The sequence below is a fragment of the Centruroides sculpturatus genome, unplaced genomic scaffold (genome assembly GCF_000671375.1).
Source record: "Centruroides sculpturatus isolate CEXI.00-Female unplaced genomic scaffold, Cexi_2.0 scaffold1190, whole genome shotgun sequence".
In the NCBI taxonomy this organism is placed as follows: domain Eukaryota; kingdom Metazoa; phylum Arthropoda; class Arachnida; order Scorpiones; family Buthidae; genus Centruroides; species Centruroides sculpturatus.
The window spans coordinates 115672-137995 of NW_019385792.1; the positions used below are offsets into that span (position 1 = coordinate 115672).

Below are 22324 nucleotides of genomic sequence, written 5' to 3' on the forward strand. Positions count from 1 at the left end.
GGGCTACTCAAATATTTTACGTTTTTGATACTAAATTAACTTCTGAAGTATAATTTTTTATTGTTTTTATATTTTTCAATATATTTATTTTGTTCGTATAAAATAAAAAAATAATTTTTAACGATACAATAGTCTTCGTTAGGCTAACATCGACGAAAATTGAACGCGAAGCGACACGCAACGGAGAAAAATGTCAAGATGGGATAAATTAATATATTTTTTCGTACATAATTGGTTATCCGAAACATCGATCTTCCGAACAACCCCAGTCCCCAATTGATTCGGATAATCGATGCTCTACTGTAATAACTAAAATAATCAAATTTTCAATCAATTATATACAATCTACGTGATTCTTTTCATTCTTTAATTCATAAATTAAAGAGTTTACAATAATAATAATTTTTCAAAGCGATATTTCATTAAGTGTCTTATTTTATAAATTTAGATTTTCTCGACTTTACTTGTGTTCTAAACACTAATTATATTTGTAATCATCGCATCCAGTTACAAACTACATTTGATCTTCCTGTAATGATAGATTAGCTCTTCCTGCTCAATTACGATTACTATTCATAGTATTCGTCTGCTTTAATCATGTCTCTTCGCGTGTTTTACACGCCTACTTTTCTTAATTTTAATAATAATGATCTCTTAATGAAGAATCATTCAAGTCTTTCTACAACTTACAACGTCATCACTATGGATTGCATATTTGTTACTTTCAAAATTTAGTTATTATTTCATCAAACATTTTAAATTGTTTTCAACATAATACGAGGTATGTTATAACTAATGTAAATATTAATAATATATAACGGACTGAAATTAACTTCATATAATATGGAATGTATTCATGGTCCGTCTTGAACTTTCTCAGTAGGCATCAGGTAAATTAGTTTTAATTCTCAGCCGTGTGGTTATATCATCCAAAATAAAACTTTTAATTAAAAACAATTCTCATTCGCGTTTTAATTAATTATACAAATTTATTCCCGATAACGTTTCTTATATTCACATTTTAATACTGATTACTGCGATATTCTAAAATATTTTTAAATATAATAATGTTCACGAAAAAAAAATGTAAAAAAGTAAAAATTAAATTGATATTAAAAACTTTTTATCTTAAATTAATGTACCTAAATAAATGTTACTTTTGTAATATTTGTTCGCTAAAATAAGTCTACTTTTCCATTCAGTTCCACCTAAAAATATTACTATAAATGGACTTCCTGATGGGGAGGAAGTAATGATCCGAGAATCTCAGAAACTAGTTTTAACATGTAACACTCGAGGAAGTAAGCCTCCTGTGGAAATGAAATGGTATAGAAGAACTATAGAACTGGTACCAGGTATACTTTTTGTATATATTACATATATATTTCAGTAAAAATAACAACTTATTATTCAGAAGGATATGTAATTATATTCAAAATATAAATATATTTAACTTATATTCGATTTATTGGTATATAAATAACAATATAGTTAGTTATTAATGTAACACTATAATTAGTGAATAATTTTACGGTTAATAAATTTCGTAGATATTAATCATCGTCATCACAAAAATACAATAAAATTTGTATTTGTTTATACAAGGAACAATCATTTAAATGCATCCATAAATAAATTTTATAATCTTAATTGCAGTAAGAGGAATCAAGAACTCAGTTAATGTTTTTAATCTTAAAATCTCTCTGTTATCTGACTTTTAGGATTCCATTACATTAATTTTTGAAAGATGATGAATAGCAAATTTATTTTTGTATATAAGTTTTATGAAAATATTTTATGTTACAATACAGAACAATTAAGTAAGTGGTACCAGATATGCCGTCCTCAGAATAGAGAAACTGTAGGCCTACATATATATACACTAGAGCATCGATTATCCGACCCCCGATTAACCGTCACATCGGTTAACCGGCCGTTCTAGTTGGAAAATTTCAAATGTCCGCTAATGATGTGGCGCTGCAATATTTGGCTATGTCTTGGCTACTTTAATATTATTTTTGTTAAATTTTTGCGTGTTTTAGCTGGCAACACTGACTCGACCATTGAAGGGAGGCCAGTATTAAAACGAGACTTAATTTTCTAATTATGAATGTTTGTTTGTTTTGTGAGCAATAAAATAATTTAAAAATAATTTTTAACGATACAATAGCGACGATTATTATTTTTAAAAAATTTGTTAGGCTTAACATAGATGAAAATTCAACGCAAAGTTGGTTAATAGCGATATACTCTTATACTAATTACATACTACTAATATACTATACTAATAATGTATTTTTTTCATTTTTTTCGGTTATCCGATTTTTTCAGTTATCCGACCAACCTGAGTCCCCAATTGAGTCGGATAATCGATGCTCTACTGTACACATATACAGTAGAAACTGGATTATTCAAAACTCCGGGTTATCCGATATGATTTTCAGAAAAAGTATAATGTTATATACATCATTGAGTATAATACGTAGAGGATAAACTCTTCATAGAATTGGAAATGGTAATCTTTCCATTGTCGCATCGTGAAAGTACAGTAAGCGTCAAAATCCTCCCAATGTTCGTACGTACTAAAGAAAAATAGCAAAAACTATTCGATTTGCAAAATTAAAAAGAAAAGAAAATAAATCAGCTGTGAGATTATTACAATATTAACATAACAGCTAAAAATTAAAATAATTTTCATATCTTTTAAATATCTACGGTGTATAAATTCTGCTTGTTGCATTGAGAGGATTTTGACGCGTAAATTAATTTGTTATAACATCAACGTTAAACAATATAATTTCGTGCATATTAACGAGACATTAGCGTGAAAATATGAAAATGAGCGGCTGCTTGATATGCGCCATTATGAAGAAGCTTTCCGCAATGGCGTAGCGTGGGTGTCAGCCGCCCAGGGCGGAGGAAAATTTCGTCCCCCTTATTTAAGTACAGTATCTCAATTTAAAAGACTAAAATTCAGTTTTGTCACAGAAGAAGAAATGAAAAATTCCGTGCTACTGCAGCGACCTGTTTAAAATAGCTCTATTGGATATTGGTGGTATAAATGAATACGAATGAATCGTACAAGCAAAAAAAAAAGGGTCAACATGTTGCTCATGATATCGTCGGATGAAATTACTAGTTTATCCGGACGGTGAGCCGATTCCCGGACTGTCCGGACGATAGCACTATCGTAGGCGGGAGGCAAATATCACTTAGAATGGTTCAAATTTTTTCAAGATATTATTATTATTTATTGTGAAATTTTGCTGCCCCCTAAAAGGTAATTTTTCCGCCCCCNGGACGATAGCACTATCGTAGGCGGGAGGCAAATATCACTTAGAATGGTTCAAATTTTTACAAGATATTATTATTATTTATTGTGAAATTTTGCTGCCCCCTAAAAGGTAATTTTGCCGCCCCACTACACTACGCCACTGGCTTTCCGAGAGAAGAAAATCTGTATTTTGAACCTTCTGAGGTAAAGTTTTATTGATGAGAAAACAGCATTAAAGTTGATGTTGGGAATTTGAGTATATCCAGAATAAAAAATAGCGAACTGTCATATCATGCAAATTTAAGAGCTGGCAGGAAGAAAACATTGAGTGCCAAAACAGAAAGACAAGAGTTAAGCCCAAGAAGCCTAAACTTACCAAATTACATAAACAGGAACGTCTTAATTTTGCCAAATATTATAAAGACTGGACCTCCGAAGATTGGAAGAGCATGGTCAGATGAATCCAAAATTGATAGAGTTGGTTCAGATGGACGAAAATAGGTATGGACTATATCGATGAAATCTAGAACTGAATGAGAAATACAAACAACATTGAAATTTGGTTGTGATAGTCTTATAGTCTGGAAGTGTATTACCTATTTTTGGCCTAAAATGTTATGTTTTATACGTAATGGAATGAATAGCGTTATTTACACTGAGATACTTGACAATTGTTTGTTACAGTCTGTTGATTATTTTCACATTGGTAGGAGCCCTTTCATTTATGAGATAGTGACCCAAAACATACATCCAGGAGGGCAATTCTTTGTATGTTACTATTATTAATAAAATCATTATGTTGTTCAGATGATATATATTATAATTATATAAGTAAACATATAAGTATGCAAATAAATATAATGTTTTTTTGTACTAAATGTGCTTTGGAACATTTTCCAGTTCATTAAAATAGTCTCCTGCGTTCATTGAGAGGATTTTCACGCTTACTGTAAGTCATATACATTCCATTACGTTATATTTTGAGTAAAATTAATTTACTTTTAAATATAATGATTGCATTACAGTATTTATAGTTCATAAAACTTTAAATGCACCCAAAACGAAAACAAACGCGTTTCTGGATTATCTTCCTACCTACTTCCATCGAGTTTCCACTGCTTATAAATATTTATGTATAAGGTGTTTCCTAAATAGTAATCCAGGCTAATGGCCCAGAAAGAACCGTCAAATTCATGTAAACGATGTTTATTTTCATATATTATCAAGAATGTGCTATTTATTTGTATATCAATCAATTTCCCTTAACTCAAAAAATAGAAGAAACACCTCTGTTCGTATTGCAGATAGAACAACTGAATATTTTAAATTCTGACATTGTAAAGAAGGTTGAAATTAGTATATTTCACATTTTGTTTTAATTTAAAAAGGATAAAGAAGGCGTGTCACGTTCTCGCGAAAACTTGAAGGCTTGTGTACGTTCGGTTTTCTTGCAGTGCTGATCTGCTTTGTGTTTGCTTCTCAAGCTTTAAATTAGTTTGTGATAAAAACAACTGTTAGTGAAGAATTCATTTCGGTTTCATTAAAGATTTGTCAGTACAAAAAGCAGACTACATTTTTGAAACAGCATTTTACTACACAGAGGAGGTGAAACAAAGGAAAACATATATAAAAAAATTTCCAGATCACAAATATACATCTAAAGAAAAAGTCACTGTTTCCTGGTGCAGAATGTTATCACACTCTGCATCAAAATATGTAAACATTTCCATTTAGCAATATCTCAAGGAAATCGCTCAAACATATCTCTACTAACAGCAAGACGTATATTCGTTCAAATTTTGTGCCATAACGACAGAAATTAAAAGTATGGAGTTATTGTTTGAGAGGACTCCATAATTTGCCTTTTAAGATCTGCAGCATCCAGCATCCAATAATACATTTGCACCACTGGTCAACACGTATCACACCGTGCTCTCGAGGAACACAACATTATATCGTTTTTCCTAAACGTGTAATATGGAATTTGAAACAATAATCTCATTGGTCCTATTTTTCTTTGAGAAACTATTACTGGAGGAAGATATCTGCATTTCTTGCAAACTGTAATCAATGGATTGCTGAACGACCTCACTCTATGCTAACGCCAGCATATTTGTCTTCGTCATGCTGTTAGAGAAATTCAACAAAAGTTAAAGAGACTTTTGGAGAACAGTGGATTGACCCACACGGACCACTGCAACGGTCTCCAAGATCCTAGATCTTACTTCTAGGGATCTTTTCTGTGGAGATATTTAAAATATCGTAATCTGCTTTTTCTTACAAGATTTAAATTACTTATTTTGCACTGTAATATTCTAATCAAAGTTTTTTCATTTACTACAATGTATTGATCTATATATTATTTAGTCTTTAAGATTAGTAAAATGTATAGATCACTAAAATAAAAATAGATTAAATATATATACATTATTTAAATATTTGTTTATATATATTATTACAAATACATTAAATGTAATACTTTATTTAATAAAGAACGTCACACTTTGAAGAAAGTGTTCTATCGCTATGAAACTTAACAGACGTAATAGAATACAACATAAAAAAATTATTAATTTTCATTGCAAAATGACTTTTTTAATTAGAGCACAGTGACAATGTAACAGTCACATGTTAGTACGGAATAAAAATCTCTCGATGATGATACAAGCCGATATACGTCTTTGCGTAAAGTCAGACAACAGTCTAATGTTACTGGTGACAAGTTATGCCGGATGTTCTATAATTATTGGGTTAGTTCGCTCAAATTCTATAATGGTTACATTTGTCTTTCTAGCGTATGCTCGATTGACGAGAGGTCTTTTATGGTAGACGTCTCAGACGATAGGAATGAAGTCCCGCCTCTTTTAGGCGATGTCGAATGGTTCCACTTGATATTACAAAAAATGTATTAAGATGTATTTTTTTATTGAGGACAACAGGTACCATGTTGATATTGTAAAAGCTGAGCTCGATCCATTCGAGTACTTTTCATTCTGGACGTCCAGGTTCTTTGTGTTGGCTATATATTCTTTCTGTTTTCTTTCTGTATATGCTTTCTGCCGCTTCGCTTCCACCAAAATGGCGGTCGGCGCGTCTGCATGACGTACTTTTCTTAAGTCTATGATGAGACTCTTTCAAACTCATTTAGATGCACTTCTTCATATAATGCTCTAACATAATCAAACAGCAAGCCCTGTAAATATGTCATTTAGTGCTTATTTCGTATTTTACATACATAAATAAAATTTATTACTAAGCAGTGAAGATTTCCCTGTCGAGATACAACTGGATTATCGATGATTACGATGACTTTTCAGAAAGATCACAGATTAATTAAACTACTTATAGTCACAAATAGTTTATTTATAAATTTACACAATTTATACAATATATTTGCCCAATTGAGTGTTATCAATATACACTGCAACGAGACCATTTTTCCTCAGAGGAGCTTGAGTAAGGAATGAAAATCTGAGGTCAACCAGAACTAGCTGCCCTTTTAAGTTCTATCATCATATTTGCCTACTAGGAAGTACTGTATTAGATACATCTATTTTCACTTTTCCGAGACACGTGGCAAATCTTCCACTTTCTCCTAATTCTTACGAAATTCCAGGATTCCTCTCAACCCCTACCGAGCTCGATGCTGTCGTACGCCCATGGTATTACAAACGACCTCTTCCTTCAAACCACTCATTCCGGATCGTTTCCTCGTAGATCAATACGCGTCTCTCTGATCAGTCTCTTTTCTCTCTTCTCTTTCCTCTTGTCGTTTATTTTAGGTGGCTCAAGAAGTCCACCATGTGGCGGGAGCCTTAATTATGATTAAGTACTAGATGAATGAAAATTATAGAGATGCAGGAGAACTCATTCGCTTGTAGCTTGGAGGGAATGTTGAAGGATTTATAATGTTTTTACTCGTTCGTCGTCCTTCAGTAAACCGTTTTAAGCCACTCTTTGTATCTCATCTATCGATTTAATTAATTTTTTTTAATATAGTCTAATATAATCCAAACTAATTCAAAGCGACCCGAACCAAAAATTACAGTATTTTTGGATAAAAAAATTGCGAATTATTCTATTTTAAAGAGTTTTCGTTGTCTCCATAACCTTAGTCTAAATATTCTAATACTTCTCGGATGCGACTTTTACGAGTTCAAACAATAGCGAACGAGCAAATTTGAGTGCTAAAATCTAATATCTTATTATGCCGATGGAAATTCTAATCGAATTACAGTAATACAAATACCTAACTAGGTCTTTGTATTACTGTAATTCTGTGATTTGGCTTCTCCAGGAATTTTAATACTCTACTTGATCGTTTACTTCAATTTCTATAATCATCAAAATGCTAATCAATTTGTTCTCGAATACTCGGTACAAGTTAGTTACTAACTACTTCGTGTAAGGCAAATTGACATCACTATGTTACCTTATTTTTATTATTATCAACGAATTGCATTCGTTGCTTATTCTCGAAAATCAGAAAATTATTCTATTCTTGAAAGTTCTCGATTTTTAAAAGTATTCTATATTCTGCCCCTTGTTAATTTCAACAAGAACCAATATTTAATATTAACAAAAGCTTTGGTCTGTGTGTCCCTATTTCACGTGACTGTTTTACTGACAGTATTTAAATCTGTAATTGGAATACGATTTGTCATTCTCTGGTGGCATGGTCGTCGAGAAGGGAGGAGCTGGAAATATTTTTTCGTCCCAGAAAAAACTTGGAGAATCGTAATGCTTACTACTCCTATAAATTGATGGCCGGAAGGCAGATCGGTTAAGGTGGCAGCCTAGCATTCTGGAAACCCGGGATCGAATCCAGACATGTCAAAAAATACCAGGAACTTTTCGGGGGATGGTCCATCCGGATATGTTAGGTCACGTCCCTCACTATCCGGCTGTCCCATTATGGGTCTGACCGAATTCATAATAGGCTTGCTAAAAAGAGGCGCTCTTAGTTCCCATAAAGCAAAAAGAGTTTTAAAAAGCCGTATAAGTTAATGTCTTTTTTATTAACGTAAAATAAAATTTTTAAGTTTGCATTAAAAAAACATTCTGCACATTTCATTAGTTCAAAAACAAAAAGAAAGAAAAAAGACAAAACAAGGCCTACTAAAAGGTTAAAACTGGCCCGCTCTATCTCGGTCGCGTACATATTTGTCTACAAGTGAAATTTTAATTTTCCTCTTTATCTAGGTTAAGTTACGCTCTTTGTATCCTTAAGTCTTTTCCATTCCCGCGTTTAACATGTTTCCAGCTTACATTAAATTTTAACATAAAAAATTGCTCTGTTCGAAGAATGTTTTCTGTTTTTCTCAGGTCCGTTCTGGACAGAGTTTACTATATATAAATTTAAATATATAGTAGAAATTTCATTAAGTAATGAATTCATGTTATATTCATTTAAAAATTCAATTAGTCATTTATAGGAATAATGGAGTCGGTTTTAGTAGGATTTATGGAGTCGATAGGAATATAATATACGAATAATAAACTTGATTTTAGTTAATCTGTGAATAATGCCACGAGCATTATTCACAGATTAACTAAAATCGACTTTATTTAGGAGTACTCATTACATTATACCTTTAAAATTTCACACATAAACTGTCAATTATACGTTTTTTGAACCATGATTGTAATTAATATCATACTAAAGTGAATTTCTTTACAAAAAAAACTGAAACTACAAAGCGATTGTTTTGCCAGAATATTTTATTTTATTAAGATGTCACTCTTTATAACGTGCTTTTTGGACTCTGTATGTTCCTCAACAGTTGCATGATGACACCTATACAAACATTTTTAAAACGTAAAAATTTGCGAATATTTTAAAATAGTCTCATTCTACAATTTCCTCACAATGAATTCATTCATTTGGATAAGAATTCCGTTCATAGACATCAAAACCACAAAGTCCATACCGTAGGTCGAATTGTTATAATTATCCATCCACGAACGAACCACGAAAATTCTTTTCACTATCGATATATCAGTTATCAGCTTCTTCTTTCTCCATTATCTCAACCAGGATAAATTTTCAGTAAATTCAGTTATTTATAGAATGTATGCATCCTCTGTAGGTTTACAAATTCCAATGGTCTGTAACTTTGCATTTTTTATTCAAATTATTTTCAGTTTTGTATATGAATACATTTTATTTAAATTTCCGATAATAACTGCCTTGATTATAATTCAGCTTTTTATTATTTTGTAACCCTTTCCTTCTCTTTGATTTGTGGAAGAAAATTTACCTTATTATAAACTATCAGTTATCAATTAATTTAACTATTAACCATAGTTTATATCTGAAACCATATTTTAAGTAATATTAACAATTTAATCTAATAAACATAGAAAAAATAAATAAACAAATAATACATTTTTGAATGTATAATTGAAGATATTGTTTATCGAGCATAAAGTGGTCCGAAAAGTGAGTTAATCACTGTAGACTAAATTGTAATTAACGAACTAAATTAATAAAAAGTACAATTAACGCATTTCTATTCTATGTTATGTTTCTATTAAGTTTGTAAAAGAAAAATACTTTGCTTTAAACTTAGTTTATGATTCATAATCAGAGGTGTATCGAGAACATGTGGTGAAATGACTTTTGGCCATTAGTTATTCGAATTCAAATGTTAATTGAAATTTAAAATTGAGTGATGTTTGCTTTTATTGTGTTTATAGAACATTCGATATGTTTTATAATATAAAAAATTTTAAAAATTTATTAACTTATTATTTCTAACAAAAATGGAATGTTTTAAACTACGTATTTTTTTGTAACAAAGTTACCAGATTGATGATAATTTCAGGGAATTATAAATAACATGTTTACAGTTTAATTTTTTTTATTTTATGAATCACATTATAAATTATCTAAAAATAGATTTATTTTATTTTGTTATTAAAATTTGATGTTTATACTATTTATTTTAGTTTTCATTAAATGTATTCAGTTTTTATTTATATTTTTCTATCAAATTTTAAAGTTTTGATTCTGAATCCATAAATCAGTGATTTTATTTATTCAATTTTCGTCACGTTACCTATTGATTTTTGTTGGTTGTAAATAGTCGTGCTGCATAATAAAAAGTTTCGAACTAGGTGACAATTAAATAGTTTGAAACGTTTTACAATGAATTCAATTTGATCGATGATTACATTTAATGATGAATGCAATTAATACATTATTTATGTGTATATCAAAAATCTTGTTACATAAATTATACAGTTATTAAAATATATGTCGATTAAAATAATTATAAATTATTATTATTATTATTTGTAATTTTAGGATATTAGTAAAATATTTTTTTAAATTATTTTTTTAAATTTGATCTGTGTATTGAAATATTTTGAAATTTTTTCAAATTTATTATAAATTATTAATTTGTTTTTTTAAATCAGTAACTTTCAAACTTTCAATTTGCATGAAATCTTTCCTAATAGGTTTCTCAGAACTTATAAAAAGCTGATTTTCAAATTATAAAAATGAAATATTTCAATCTTTATTATCATCATTATCACTGTTAAAATCACTCTTTCTACTTCTAGTCTACCTTTTTATGCTAGTTCTTCCTCTATCTTTAATGCTAACGTATATTTTCTTACAATTCACTTCAAGATCTCTTTGATTCACTTTCTTTTTCTTTTAAACATTATGTCTATGCTTTTAATTCTCTCTATCTTCTTTTTAAGTTGGTTTCAACTGTTTTCACAATACCACCAAACCTTTTGCAAGTCTACTTTCCCAAAGTTATAAGTAGTTATGACTTATATCATCTATTTCTAGATTACTTGTAAATGAACTACTTCTGGCTATATCTTTTAATGTGACCCCATTTATTTATCTTAATATCTTCGGCTTAGCTATCTGCATCTTAATCTTTTTCTTTTTTATATCCAACATCCCAATCCATATAAACAGCTGACCTAAATATAATTCCATAGATGATTTTATTTATAAACTTTAAACCTCACAACATAAATTTATTTTAAAAAATTAATACAAAAAATACGAATTTGATATGTTAATTATTAATGTTGTCAAAATAAAAATTCTATGATAAATTAATGTGCTTATGGAAGCTTTATAAATATTCTATATAATCCCTGTACTATTCTATGTATCCCTGTACAGAATTACTGTAATTTCGTGAAACAGTGACGAAGTTTGAATGTTATTACTTTTAATTATAAAAATATTATATTTGATATTTATTGTCATTAAGTTATATTCTTACATGTGTTAAATATAATTTTAAAACATTGCAACGTTTACGAATGGATAAATAATTTTAGCGATATCATCTTTACTCAGAAGCAACTAAAGTTTCTGTGACGATAGATGAAGGAAGAGGATTTGCAACTAGCAGTTCCTTAACATTGTATCCTAAATTAGAACAGAGTGGAACCACCTATACATGCGAAGCTCTGCATCCAGCTCTAGAGAAACCACTTAGAGCAACCATTTCCGTTGGAATTTTGTGTGAGTAATTATATATATATATAATATTTTAAATGTCGAATAAGAATAAATAAACAAATTCAAATTTAACAATAAAAGGCATAATTTCTATCTCCAATTGAAGTATAGCATATGTATTGATTTTATATATGTTTGAGTCTATATCATATTTAAAAAATATTTAAAAATTTGAATTAAAAGTTTAATAAAAACTAAGCTAAAAAAGTAATATGTAAAAGTAATATGTGTTGGAATTTTTAATTATTCACAAAAAAACCACTTAAAAAGAATTTTTTGACAATTTAACGCGCCTGCTGCGATGTTCTAACTCTGACAGTTAACAGAGGCCAAGGATCACTCAGAAGATGCATGTTAACAAATTGTTTTTCCCCCATAACAAGAATCCCACTTCCTGTTTTATAGTCAATCACTCACTGCATAGTAACATTAAAATGCATACAATAAAAAGAATTTGTTAACATGCATCTTCTGAGTGATCCCTGACTGGCCTTTGTTAACCGTCAGAGTTAGAAAGACATCGCAAAACTCGTTGAATTGTCAAACAACAACAACAACAACAAAAATCTTCTAAGGGATTGTTTGAATAAAGACTTTTCATTTTTATGACGTTTATAAGGCTTAGTTTCTTTATAGCGTTAAAAAATAATATATTTATTATACTGTATTTCATAAAAATTAATTCATGACATTTTATCATTTTTGTGAATATGGTTTGGTTTGATGGGATAAAGCAGCACAATACAGGACAATCTGCAAAGGGATATCTCCTGGGAGGGAAATTTCTAGTGGAAACTAGTCTAACACCAAACGGACAACGGGTTATTTCCGGATGAAAAACAGCCCGTTGGCCAAGAGCGAACAGCGACCAACTACCAGTGTTCAGTGGTTTTATTCATTCGGCCACTGGTAAGCTTCGTGAATATGTATTAAGGGGAAATATCTAATATTATCAACTACGACAGATGGAAAGAAAGTTGAAAAATTCGATTTATCAAATATCTCTTGCCAACAGAATTTTTGAATAGATGTCAATTCAGTTAGTCGCATCAGCACTGAATTTAATAGTAAAGTAGAAGGTAGAGAAAATTGACATATACACACTTTGTGTCTAGAATAATAATTTCGTGAATCATATATTATTTTCCAACAATTTTCTTAAAAGTTTATAATAAATTTGATTTTTAAAGCATATTGTATACTGTAATTTAGTTATTTAAAAGTTTTCGTCACATAAAGTATACATCTTTTGATAAAAATAAATATTTGTTTTAAATATTTACAAATTCTATAATGTAAAATGAAATAAAATATCATATTATATAATTTATTCTAATTATTAAAAATTTTTTCCTGCTTTAATATTATTTTTTATTCTATTGATTTCCGTTAAGATTATATAAGGAAAACTTTGTATTTAGAATTATTAATGTTATACACGTTAAAGTTATCAAAATTTCTCATCGAGATTTAGAATAGTTTATTAAAAATTTTAGAATTAATAGATTTTATATAAGTTGTTATAATAAAATTCAGTATTTAAAAACTATATACGCATATCCATTCCCTTATATGTTTAATGATACTTCTAGACGTAATCTCCTCACATACATTTTTTGATGGACTTTCTCTTTAAACATTGACATATAATAAAAAACTGTTAACTTATAATTAAATATGAAGATTATATATAATGAATCGTTTCGCCTTTTCAAAGTATAACAATTTTTAAAATGAATAAATCCAAATAACCTGTTATATAAAAGTAATTTTTTGAGTATCGTTTGTAACTATTCACATGAACCTTGAAGATTGTAATTTTTAATAAACATTTACTATATATTTATTTATTTATAAATATATTTATAAATAAATATTTAATAAATATTTAATAATATTTAATAAATATNTAACAATTCGTTACGTATTGTTAGATTATATTTCTAACAACGCGTGACGTGTTACGATCCCGTCGTGTTTTTACGTCACGTGTTATGTGAAAGCGTCAATCAGTTTGAAATATTTCAAAAAGGATTATTTTATAAAAATAATATTTATTAAATATATTTAATAAATAAATAAATATTTCATTTATTTATAAATATATTGTTTATATAAACTCTGGAAAATATAATTACAGTATTCTTTAATTTTGTATTTGGTACTGTGTTTTATTGTACATTTGTTACTGATTTTTATCTTTTATTTTAGTTTGTTATATGGGGAGGTTTTTATTGTCTAGAGACATCGCCTTGTTATAATAAAAATAAATAAAATATCTTAGTTTTTATTGACATAAATCTAAAAAGAATAGCTTTGTAGAAATTTCATTTCTTTTTGAAATTAACTTTATAAAAGACAAAATAAACAAAAAAAAGTTATTAAAATCACTTCTCTGTTTATTATCTGTTTGTTTATAGGCCATTATCTGTTATATCATTAATAATAATCTTGCAAAATTTTCAAGTTTTATAAAGTTTTTATAATTTGCAGAAACATTAAGTTAAGTATTAAGGAATTAACATTGTTTACTTTCGTAAAAGAAAAGTTTAATATGATAATGATAATTTAATTCAAATTATATATATATTATTCTATTGAATATCACATAGATATTTCTGTTATAAATAAAAAAAATTTTATTATTGTGGTAGATTTTGTGAATATTAAATTGGTACAAACCAATGCTTACCAATTATAATATATATTATAATATTGCATATTCATTTTGATTTAAATTCCTTTAAAAATATATTCGCAACTTTCTTCAGTTCACTATGAGACATTTTAGAAATATTTTTCATAAATTCAAGTGATTAGTACCAGTCGAGAAACATCACTCAATTTAAATTAATAACTCGTAGATAAAAACCCGTATTGAAACAAACTCGCAAATAAAAAACAATAACAGTAGTTGTTGGAATTATTTACAAGACTTTCAGCTGTTTATTGATTATGCTTGTCCTTTTATGCATGAAATCAATAGAGTAACTGAAGTAAAAGAGTAATGATAACATATAAACGATTTAATAACTCAAATTATTTAAAATATTTAATCAATTTATGTTTATTATTAAATTTATCGTGATTCATCTTATTTTAAATCTAAAACCGTTTCATTCTCGGAAAACATTTTAAAATTATCTTTAACCAATTTAAAGTGGATTTTAATACAAACAACTTTTAATGTGCATTTGTTGTTTCCTTTAATTTACAAACAAGTAATGCAGATAACATCTACTCTATCAATTTTAATTAGATTTGTTATTTCGAAGTCTAAATACGTCTAACTTACATAAAATGGTCAAATATTACTTTCCTCTTTAATTAAACAACCTGAAAGAATTTTTATTTTTTTGTAGTTTCTTAATTATTTGTTAAAGATAAATTCTCGAAAATAATTTTTAAATGTTTAATTTTAATATCCTGTAGGTTTTTACTCTAAATAGAACGAATTAACGAGTTTCACCACTAAGAGGAATTTTCAGTGGTCGTATTATAATTTATAATAAAATTTCATTTCAAGTTTTGTTTGTTTTACCTTTATTTTATAAAAATGAAGAATAATTTATTTAAATTTGTGTATTGTTTTTAAGAGAGGATGATAATTTTAACTGTAAAAACTAAAGGAATTTTTTATATAAATGTAAGAGAATATTATTCTCGATTTAAAAATCGTAAAAAAATATTTCTGAAATTAAAAAATTCAACACATTTAGTAATTTGAAGATTTTTTATTACGAATGTTTTTTATACTAATAGTATTCTATTGACTCTATCAATGTATTCTATCAACTATTGATAGAAATTTATTTCATACATTCTATACATATAGTGGGTGATCGGTTAACGAACATAATCCGTTCCAAGACTTTGTTCGCTATCCGAGTTGTTCGATTATCGATTTACCATAGGTTTTAATGGGAATTTAATTAATTCGTTCTGGAGACCCCAAAAATAAATATATATATACTTTCTTACTACGTTATTTACATGTAATAATAAAAATACATATATACATAGTCTTGCATTTTTATTAGTCATGTTTTTTCCGTTTGAAAGAGTTAAAGAATCTGTCTAATGTCGATTGCTTTTCTCTCTTCTTCAGGATTTTTCGTAAGTAATTAATAGCATTGCAATTGTAGAAATAACCAAGCCTCGATCTGGTTTGGATGCCATTCTAAGACCGTTACTCTGACATCCTCCCACTTTTTAAAAGGATCTTTAATAACAGATATTGGCATTAATCCTCTTTTTCAGAAGAAAACATATCTCGCCGAGTTTCTTGGTGTTCTTCATTCAAGAGTTCTTGGCGTTCTTCTGTCGTCAGATCCTTTTCAGGTTCCATTATGAACTATTTGATGTTCTTTATTTCTCAGATGTGATTTTTGTTACTCTTTACCTGCTTGAGTCTTCTTGATTATACAGTATTTTTCTTAAATAAGATTGAACTGCGGCCTACTGTTAATGTAGACCTGTTCACACCGTACTGCCCAGCAACATTAGGCATCTTTTGTCCACTCTCTACCTTTGCACCTTTCGAAAAGAAAAACAGATGCAAAACTTAACGAGTGCCTACCCTACATCTCGCGAATACATAAAAGAATTGTTTCTGTCAGAAAAATAAAAGGTTGGAATTACAAGAGAGAGTTTCAAAGTTCGGAGGAATACTATCCGATCAGTATATACCGGATTGAGCGTCGATGTCGACGTCTCCCACACTCCGAAAACTTTCGAATTGTTGCCCGAAAACAAGGGAAGACCAATCTGTATTCATTATTTTACGTTGCTTCTTCTTGTGTTTGTACTGTGGGGTGTTCGTTATCCGATCATGTGTTCTTTGTCCGAACATAAAAATCTTTCGCGAAAATGTTCGTTGTCCGATTTGTTCGTTAACCGATCACCCACTGTATTTACTTTTCTGCCCTACGGACACTAGACAACCTATTTACCACAGCCATCATGGATTTAGGCCCACTATGGGGCGGCCTGGTGGTAAGTTACATGGTCCAACATGTCCGGGACAGGTCATTCCCCTAAAAAAATTCTTAGGGGTTTTGAAGGCCTGAATTCGATTCTGTTTCCACAGAGTGGTAAGCCTTAAACTTTCTCGGCCATCCGACAGTGCTAAAATATATTTAATGGAAGTATTGTTTTTTCGTAAAAAAGTGGAATGAATTGTCAGTAGGAAAAAATTTATTTACAGTAAGTATTATGTTAAGAAATGTAATCAAGAAATAATAATGAAATTTTATTTCTATTATTTTCCCAACCTTTCTATGTTAATATTAAATATAAACATAGAAAGGTTAATATTTGATGATAGTCTGGATTTATTTTCATATCTTCACTCCGTTTTGTTTTTACAAAATTTGTAAAGTGAAGACATGAAAAAATAAAAAGTTGAAAATTTTCCAGACTGATATCAAATATTTTATGAAATTATTGTTATATTAATAATATTTTTAATTAATTAATGTAATCAAAATAGATTTCTTTTAATTAATCCATTTTGTTTTTTACTTTATTAGTTCCTCCAAGTCCTCCAATAATTCAAGGATATCAAGATGGTGACGTTGTACAAATTGGAGATATGATAGTTCTTATTTGCATATCTCGAGGTGGTAAACCAGCTCCACGAATCATTTGGTACCGAAATGATGTCCTCGTAGATATGACACATTCGAGTACGGGTTACGAGACAACAAACACTTTCACATTTACTGCAGGAATCGAAGACAATAATGCTGTTTTTCGATGCGAAGTTTCCAATGCTCTTACAAAGGAACCAATGAAGAAAGCAATTACTTTTAATGTATTCTGTAAGTATCAAATACGAAAATGAAAGTATTGCGTAGATTATTTTTATTGCCTAATTTATATTATGTGTAGTATAAATTATTCTAAATACATGTAACTCTCGATTTATGCAGTTAATTCGTCCATAAGTACACGCATATTTCGAAGCCTCACATATCGAAGTTCTGATTTTGAACTTCGATATGTATTAATGGGAAATAAATTAATTTGCCTATTAAGAAGTAGTCTGAAATCGTAATTTTTGCATTTATGTTTTTTTTTTGGCGGACTAAAACATGAAATAAAACATTTTCCAAATTTTAAAACGTACTAAAGAATTATTAGTTAATTTAAATAATTTAGTCAAACTAGGTTACATTCTAATTGCACACGAAAATCAAAACAAATTGGAAAATAACATTAAATATTGATTAAGGCGAATTTTGACTAACTACTGAAGTAGCCCTCTCCCAAAAAACACAAAGTAAAAATCTTTAAAAATCAAGCAAAATATTTGTCACGCGTCGCTTCTATTATTGCTGCCTTTTCAACTTCACAAAGTTTTCTGTAGAAGTTGAAAAATTAAAACAACTGTTTGCAAAAATTACACTAAACGTTGAAATTACAAATTAATCTATAGTAATAAGAGCACTGTATTAGGAAAACTAGAGTTTTTTTTTTTTACTAACTAACGGCAAGCAGGAATGGAGAGAAGTGATCGGTTTAGTGGTACTAGATCTCTGTTCTGTCGAACTGGAAACGTTGAAATTCGGTTAATGAGGATCTCTTCTGAGGCCCATATTAACCGAAATCCTTACTGATCGAAACCGTATGCATAGTATTGATGATTTCCTATAGATTGTATATGAATTTAAATTATATTAAATAAAGAAGAAAACTGATAAAAACTTACATATTTAAGTAAATTATGCTCCCTCATCAGATAATTATTGTGTACTTGTATTTAATTAATTATTTCCAATATTAATAGACTTGTATTTATTTATTTTTAATAGTGATATTCTAAAATTTAAGCATGCATTATTCGGTTTTCTTAGATTCAGTATAAATTAGAAGGTTCAAATTTCTATTTAATATTTCCAACGAAGTAAAACGATTGAAAAATTTTTAACTTTAAAAAATTATCGCTAATTATATTAGATGTGGAGAAATTCAACTATGAATTGGTTATAATCAAGCATTTGTTAATTAAAAGTAATTTCGTTTTTGGTTTGAGAAATTGCTGATAATTTCTTATAAAAGATACTATCAAAACGAGTTTTGAAAGCTTCATTTACACGAAATATCTTCAATTTTAAGATTAGAAAATAATTATTAATGAAATATGCAAAAATTATAGTACTGTATATATAGCTTAGGTATATTACAATAAAATATTTTATATAATATGCTTTTTATTTTCATGATGAATGTTGTTTGAAAATAATAATTAAAAATAAATTTTAAGGCTTTTTCTGTGTAAATGTGCATGATAAAATTTAAAGAAATGCTAATAATTTACTAAAACGAGTTTAAGATCAGAAATATATCGTTTATGTTGATATATTACTAATTAACAAAATAGCCATAATTTAATTAAAATTTTTATTGCTATTAATTTATTTTATCGATTTTATAAATAAATAAATATGCATACATTTAAAGACGTTATTAAATCGTGATTCAAAATAAATTTATGTGAGAAAATATCAGTTTGAATAACATTTTAGTATAAATATATTACTTAAAATCTTAATACAAAATACATATATGTTGTAATAATAATAATCATTTTTTAATTTTTATATATACTCTTAATTGTTATATTGTACTTTTAAATATTTAATTAATTTCTTAAAAACCGTATTCCTCATAACTTTTTTATTGGAGAATATCTTGTGTTTAAATTGTCATTGTTTTTATAAAGAAACAAAATTTTAAATAATTTAAGATAATTCTAATTCTATTTAATATAGTTATTCTTTGAAAGGAATAATTAGTAATTAATTAATTTTTCAAATCGATCGATAATGAATAATAAATTTAAAATCGTAATATCGAAATTTTTAATTAACATTTAGTATATGTATGTATTTAAAGAAATTATATTATATAAATGGGCCTATACCATAATACATAAAACATAAATTTGATTTCAAATAAGGCATGTTGTATGAACTGGTATAGGCTATTTTTATGAAAAAATTAATAATTCATTGCATAAAATTTTCGAAATTTTATTTATGTAATTTAAAATTCTATTTTATTTATTTTTTTATTTGGAAATAAGAGAATTAATTTTATTTGTCAGATTCTCTCTCTCTCTCTCTCTCTTTTCTTTTTAATTTGTTATGAAATCCGATTGTTATGCAGCATCCTCAGTATTTTCTGATATTTGATATACATTTATTGATTCTGGTTCCAACAATTCCTCTTCTATATCAAGTTTTACTTATATCGATTCAATAATTCGTTCATTTCAGTAAGTCCAATCTCTGATTGTTTGCAAAACTCGATGTTGAATGTATCCAAATCGTCTTTCTTGTATATAAAAGTGAATTATTCAGACACTGGTCTTAATATTTATTGTAAGAAAGGTTGTCAGAATAATAAAACCAATAAGAATCTGGATAAACTAAAAAACATTAAATGAATTCATTTAATTTAGATTGTGTTTTAAATCGAATTCAGTAATTAATATAGTTAGATTAAACAAAATCCAGAATAATATAACGGTTTTTGTCTATTTTATAGTAAAAGAAAATATCAAAATTAAATTTATTTGAAAATGTTTTAATTTTTTGAAACGATTAAATTTAAATTATAACAATCAATAAACTAACTACATTTTCTGTTTCGTAAAAAAAATATTTAAAATACATGTTTAAAAATTTATCTTAAATAATAATTTAATGTTTATTATAATTTCTTCTTTTTTCTTTTATTTTTACAAATTTAAAACCGTAATGTATTGAAAATTTGAAGGATTATTTTTAGATTTAATTTTTTTTTGGATAAAATACTAAGTTACTGTGCTAAAAAAAAGAAATCATGTCAACTACAGCAATCAACGAAATTTAATTTAATAATATATTAAAAAAATACAGGCATATCAAATTCTTTTTCAAAAATAATTACATTAAATATAAAATAAAAAACAGGAAAAACCTGAAATTAATATCAGAAAGAGATAGATTAATATTTACTTTCAGAAAATATATTAAAGAGACTTTTTTTAAATTCTTATTCTTTGCTTCACGTAAATAATCTCTACTGTACTAATTTAAGAAAAAATTCCTTTCGAAAAAGTTTTAAAGTTTTGTTTTTATTAAGAAGGTAATTTTTGATATAAGAAATTTTTATGGAACCGATCTAAAGAAAAAACAGGAAAAACCTGAAATTAATATCAGAAAGAGATAGATTAATATTTACTTTCAGAAAATATATTAAAGAGACTTTTTTTAAATTCTTATTCTTTGCTTCACGTAAATAATCTCTACTGTACTAATTTAAGAAAAAATTCCTTTCAAAAAGTTTTAAAGTTTTGTTTTTATTAAGAAGGTAATTTTTGATATAAGAAATTTTTATGGAACCGATCTAAAGAAAAAAATCTCAGTTAATGTTAAAAATAAATTGTTCTTTTAAAAAGCAACTTTATTTTTTTACATTAGTCAATCCGAAGAATTTGACAATCATTGGTCCAAGTGAAGCTCATCTGGGAGAGACCATCACGCTTCGTTGTCATAGCGACATCAGCAATCCTCCTACACAACTTTCGTGGGTTGTGAATAAAAATGTCGTCAGATCTGTGGAAACAGAAAGTTTTCAGACAGTTGATGGATGGGTGACATCCTCCAATCTCAGCATTACTATCAACAGGCAGGTAAATTCTTAAATTTGACTGAATGACCAACATCTATATGAAAAAATCTTTAAATATTTTCTTAAATACAGTTCTATCGATAATTAAAAATCTTTATATACTGAATTTTTTTCAATGAAAGCAATATAATAATTTTTGAAATTTGGAAAAATATTTTATTTGAAAATTTTTTGTTATTAGAGAAAATTTTATCAAAAACTATTCTCTTTCTTTTTAAGTTTCATTCGTTTTAATTTTCTTCTAATTTTGGTAGTATTTGAGTATTTTGATTTAAGATAATCTTTCATGCATTTATAATTTTTATGTCATAACTAGCAGTTTCGCGGCACGATTGAGCCGCTAACATGTATATGATACAGTCTACGTTTACATTTTTTTATGTTGCAACTTAGATTGTATTTTATATAGATCACGTGTTATAAATAAAATTATGATTATGATTGGCTATGTATGATTTTTAAATACTTGTTTCTCTCTACATATATCGTATACATAGAGAACCATCTGCGACTAACTACGAAACCGTAATTATCAGAAAACTGGTTTTGAAAATTGTACCAATATTCGATTGCCTAACCAAACTTTGCTATTTTATGTAATCGTTCGTAATTTTATTTATCTATGGTTCCAAATATGATCTCAAATAACCCTGTTGAATATAATAGGAATACTCTATTATTCAAAAGTGCAAAATTTAGAGATTTAGAGTTAGTCACATATGGTTCTATACTCACGATATATATGTATATATCGTGAGTATATATATAATTTTTCAATTAAATCATAAGTTTTCTAAATTAGAAATAAATAATAAGTTATCGGTAACCGTATTTTAGTAATCAAAGGTTTAGTTATTATTTATATACAG

The 22324-nt window shown here is 27.8% G+C and overlaps 1 protein-coding gene across 1 annotated transcript in view; it reads left to right on the forward strand.

The window, feature by feature from the left end:
• LOC111642161 (synaptogenesis protein syg-2-like) overlaps positions 1-22324 on the forward strand; it is an 84119-nt gene that overhangs the window by 2039 nt on the left and 59756 nt on the right. Inside the window, exons 4-7 of the mRNA XM_023388448.1 lie at positions 1203-1355; positions 11610-11777; positions 17306-17596; positions 21245-21456. Of these exons, the coding sequence (XP_023244216.1) occupies positions 1203-1355; positions 11610-11777; positions 17306-17596; positions 21245-21456 (824 nt within the window). The remainder of the gene's footprint in view (positions 1-1202; positions 1356-11609; positions 11778-17305; positions 17597-21244; positions 21457-22324) is intronic.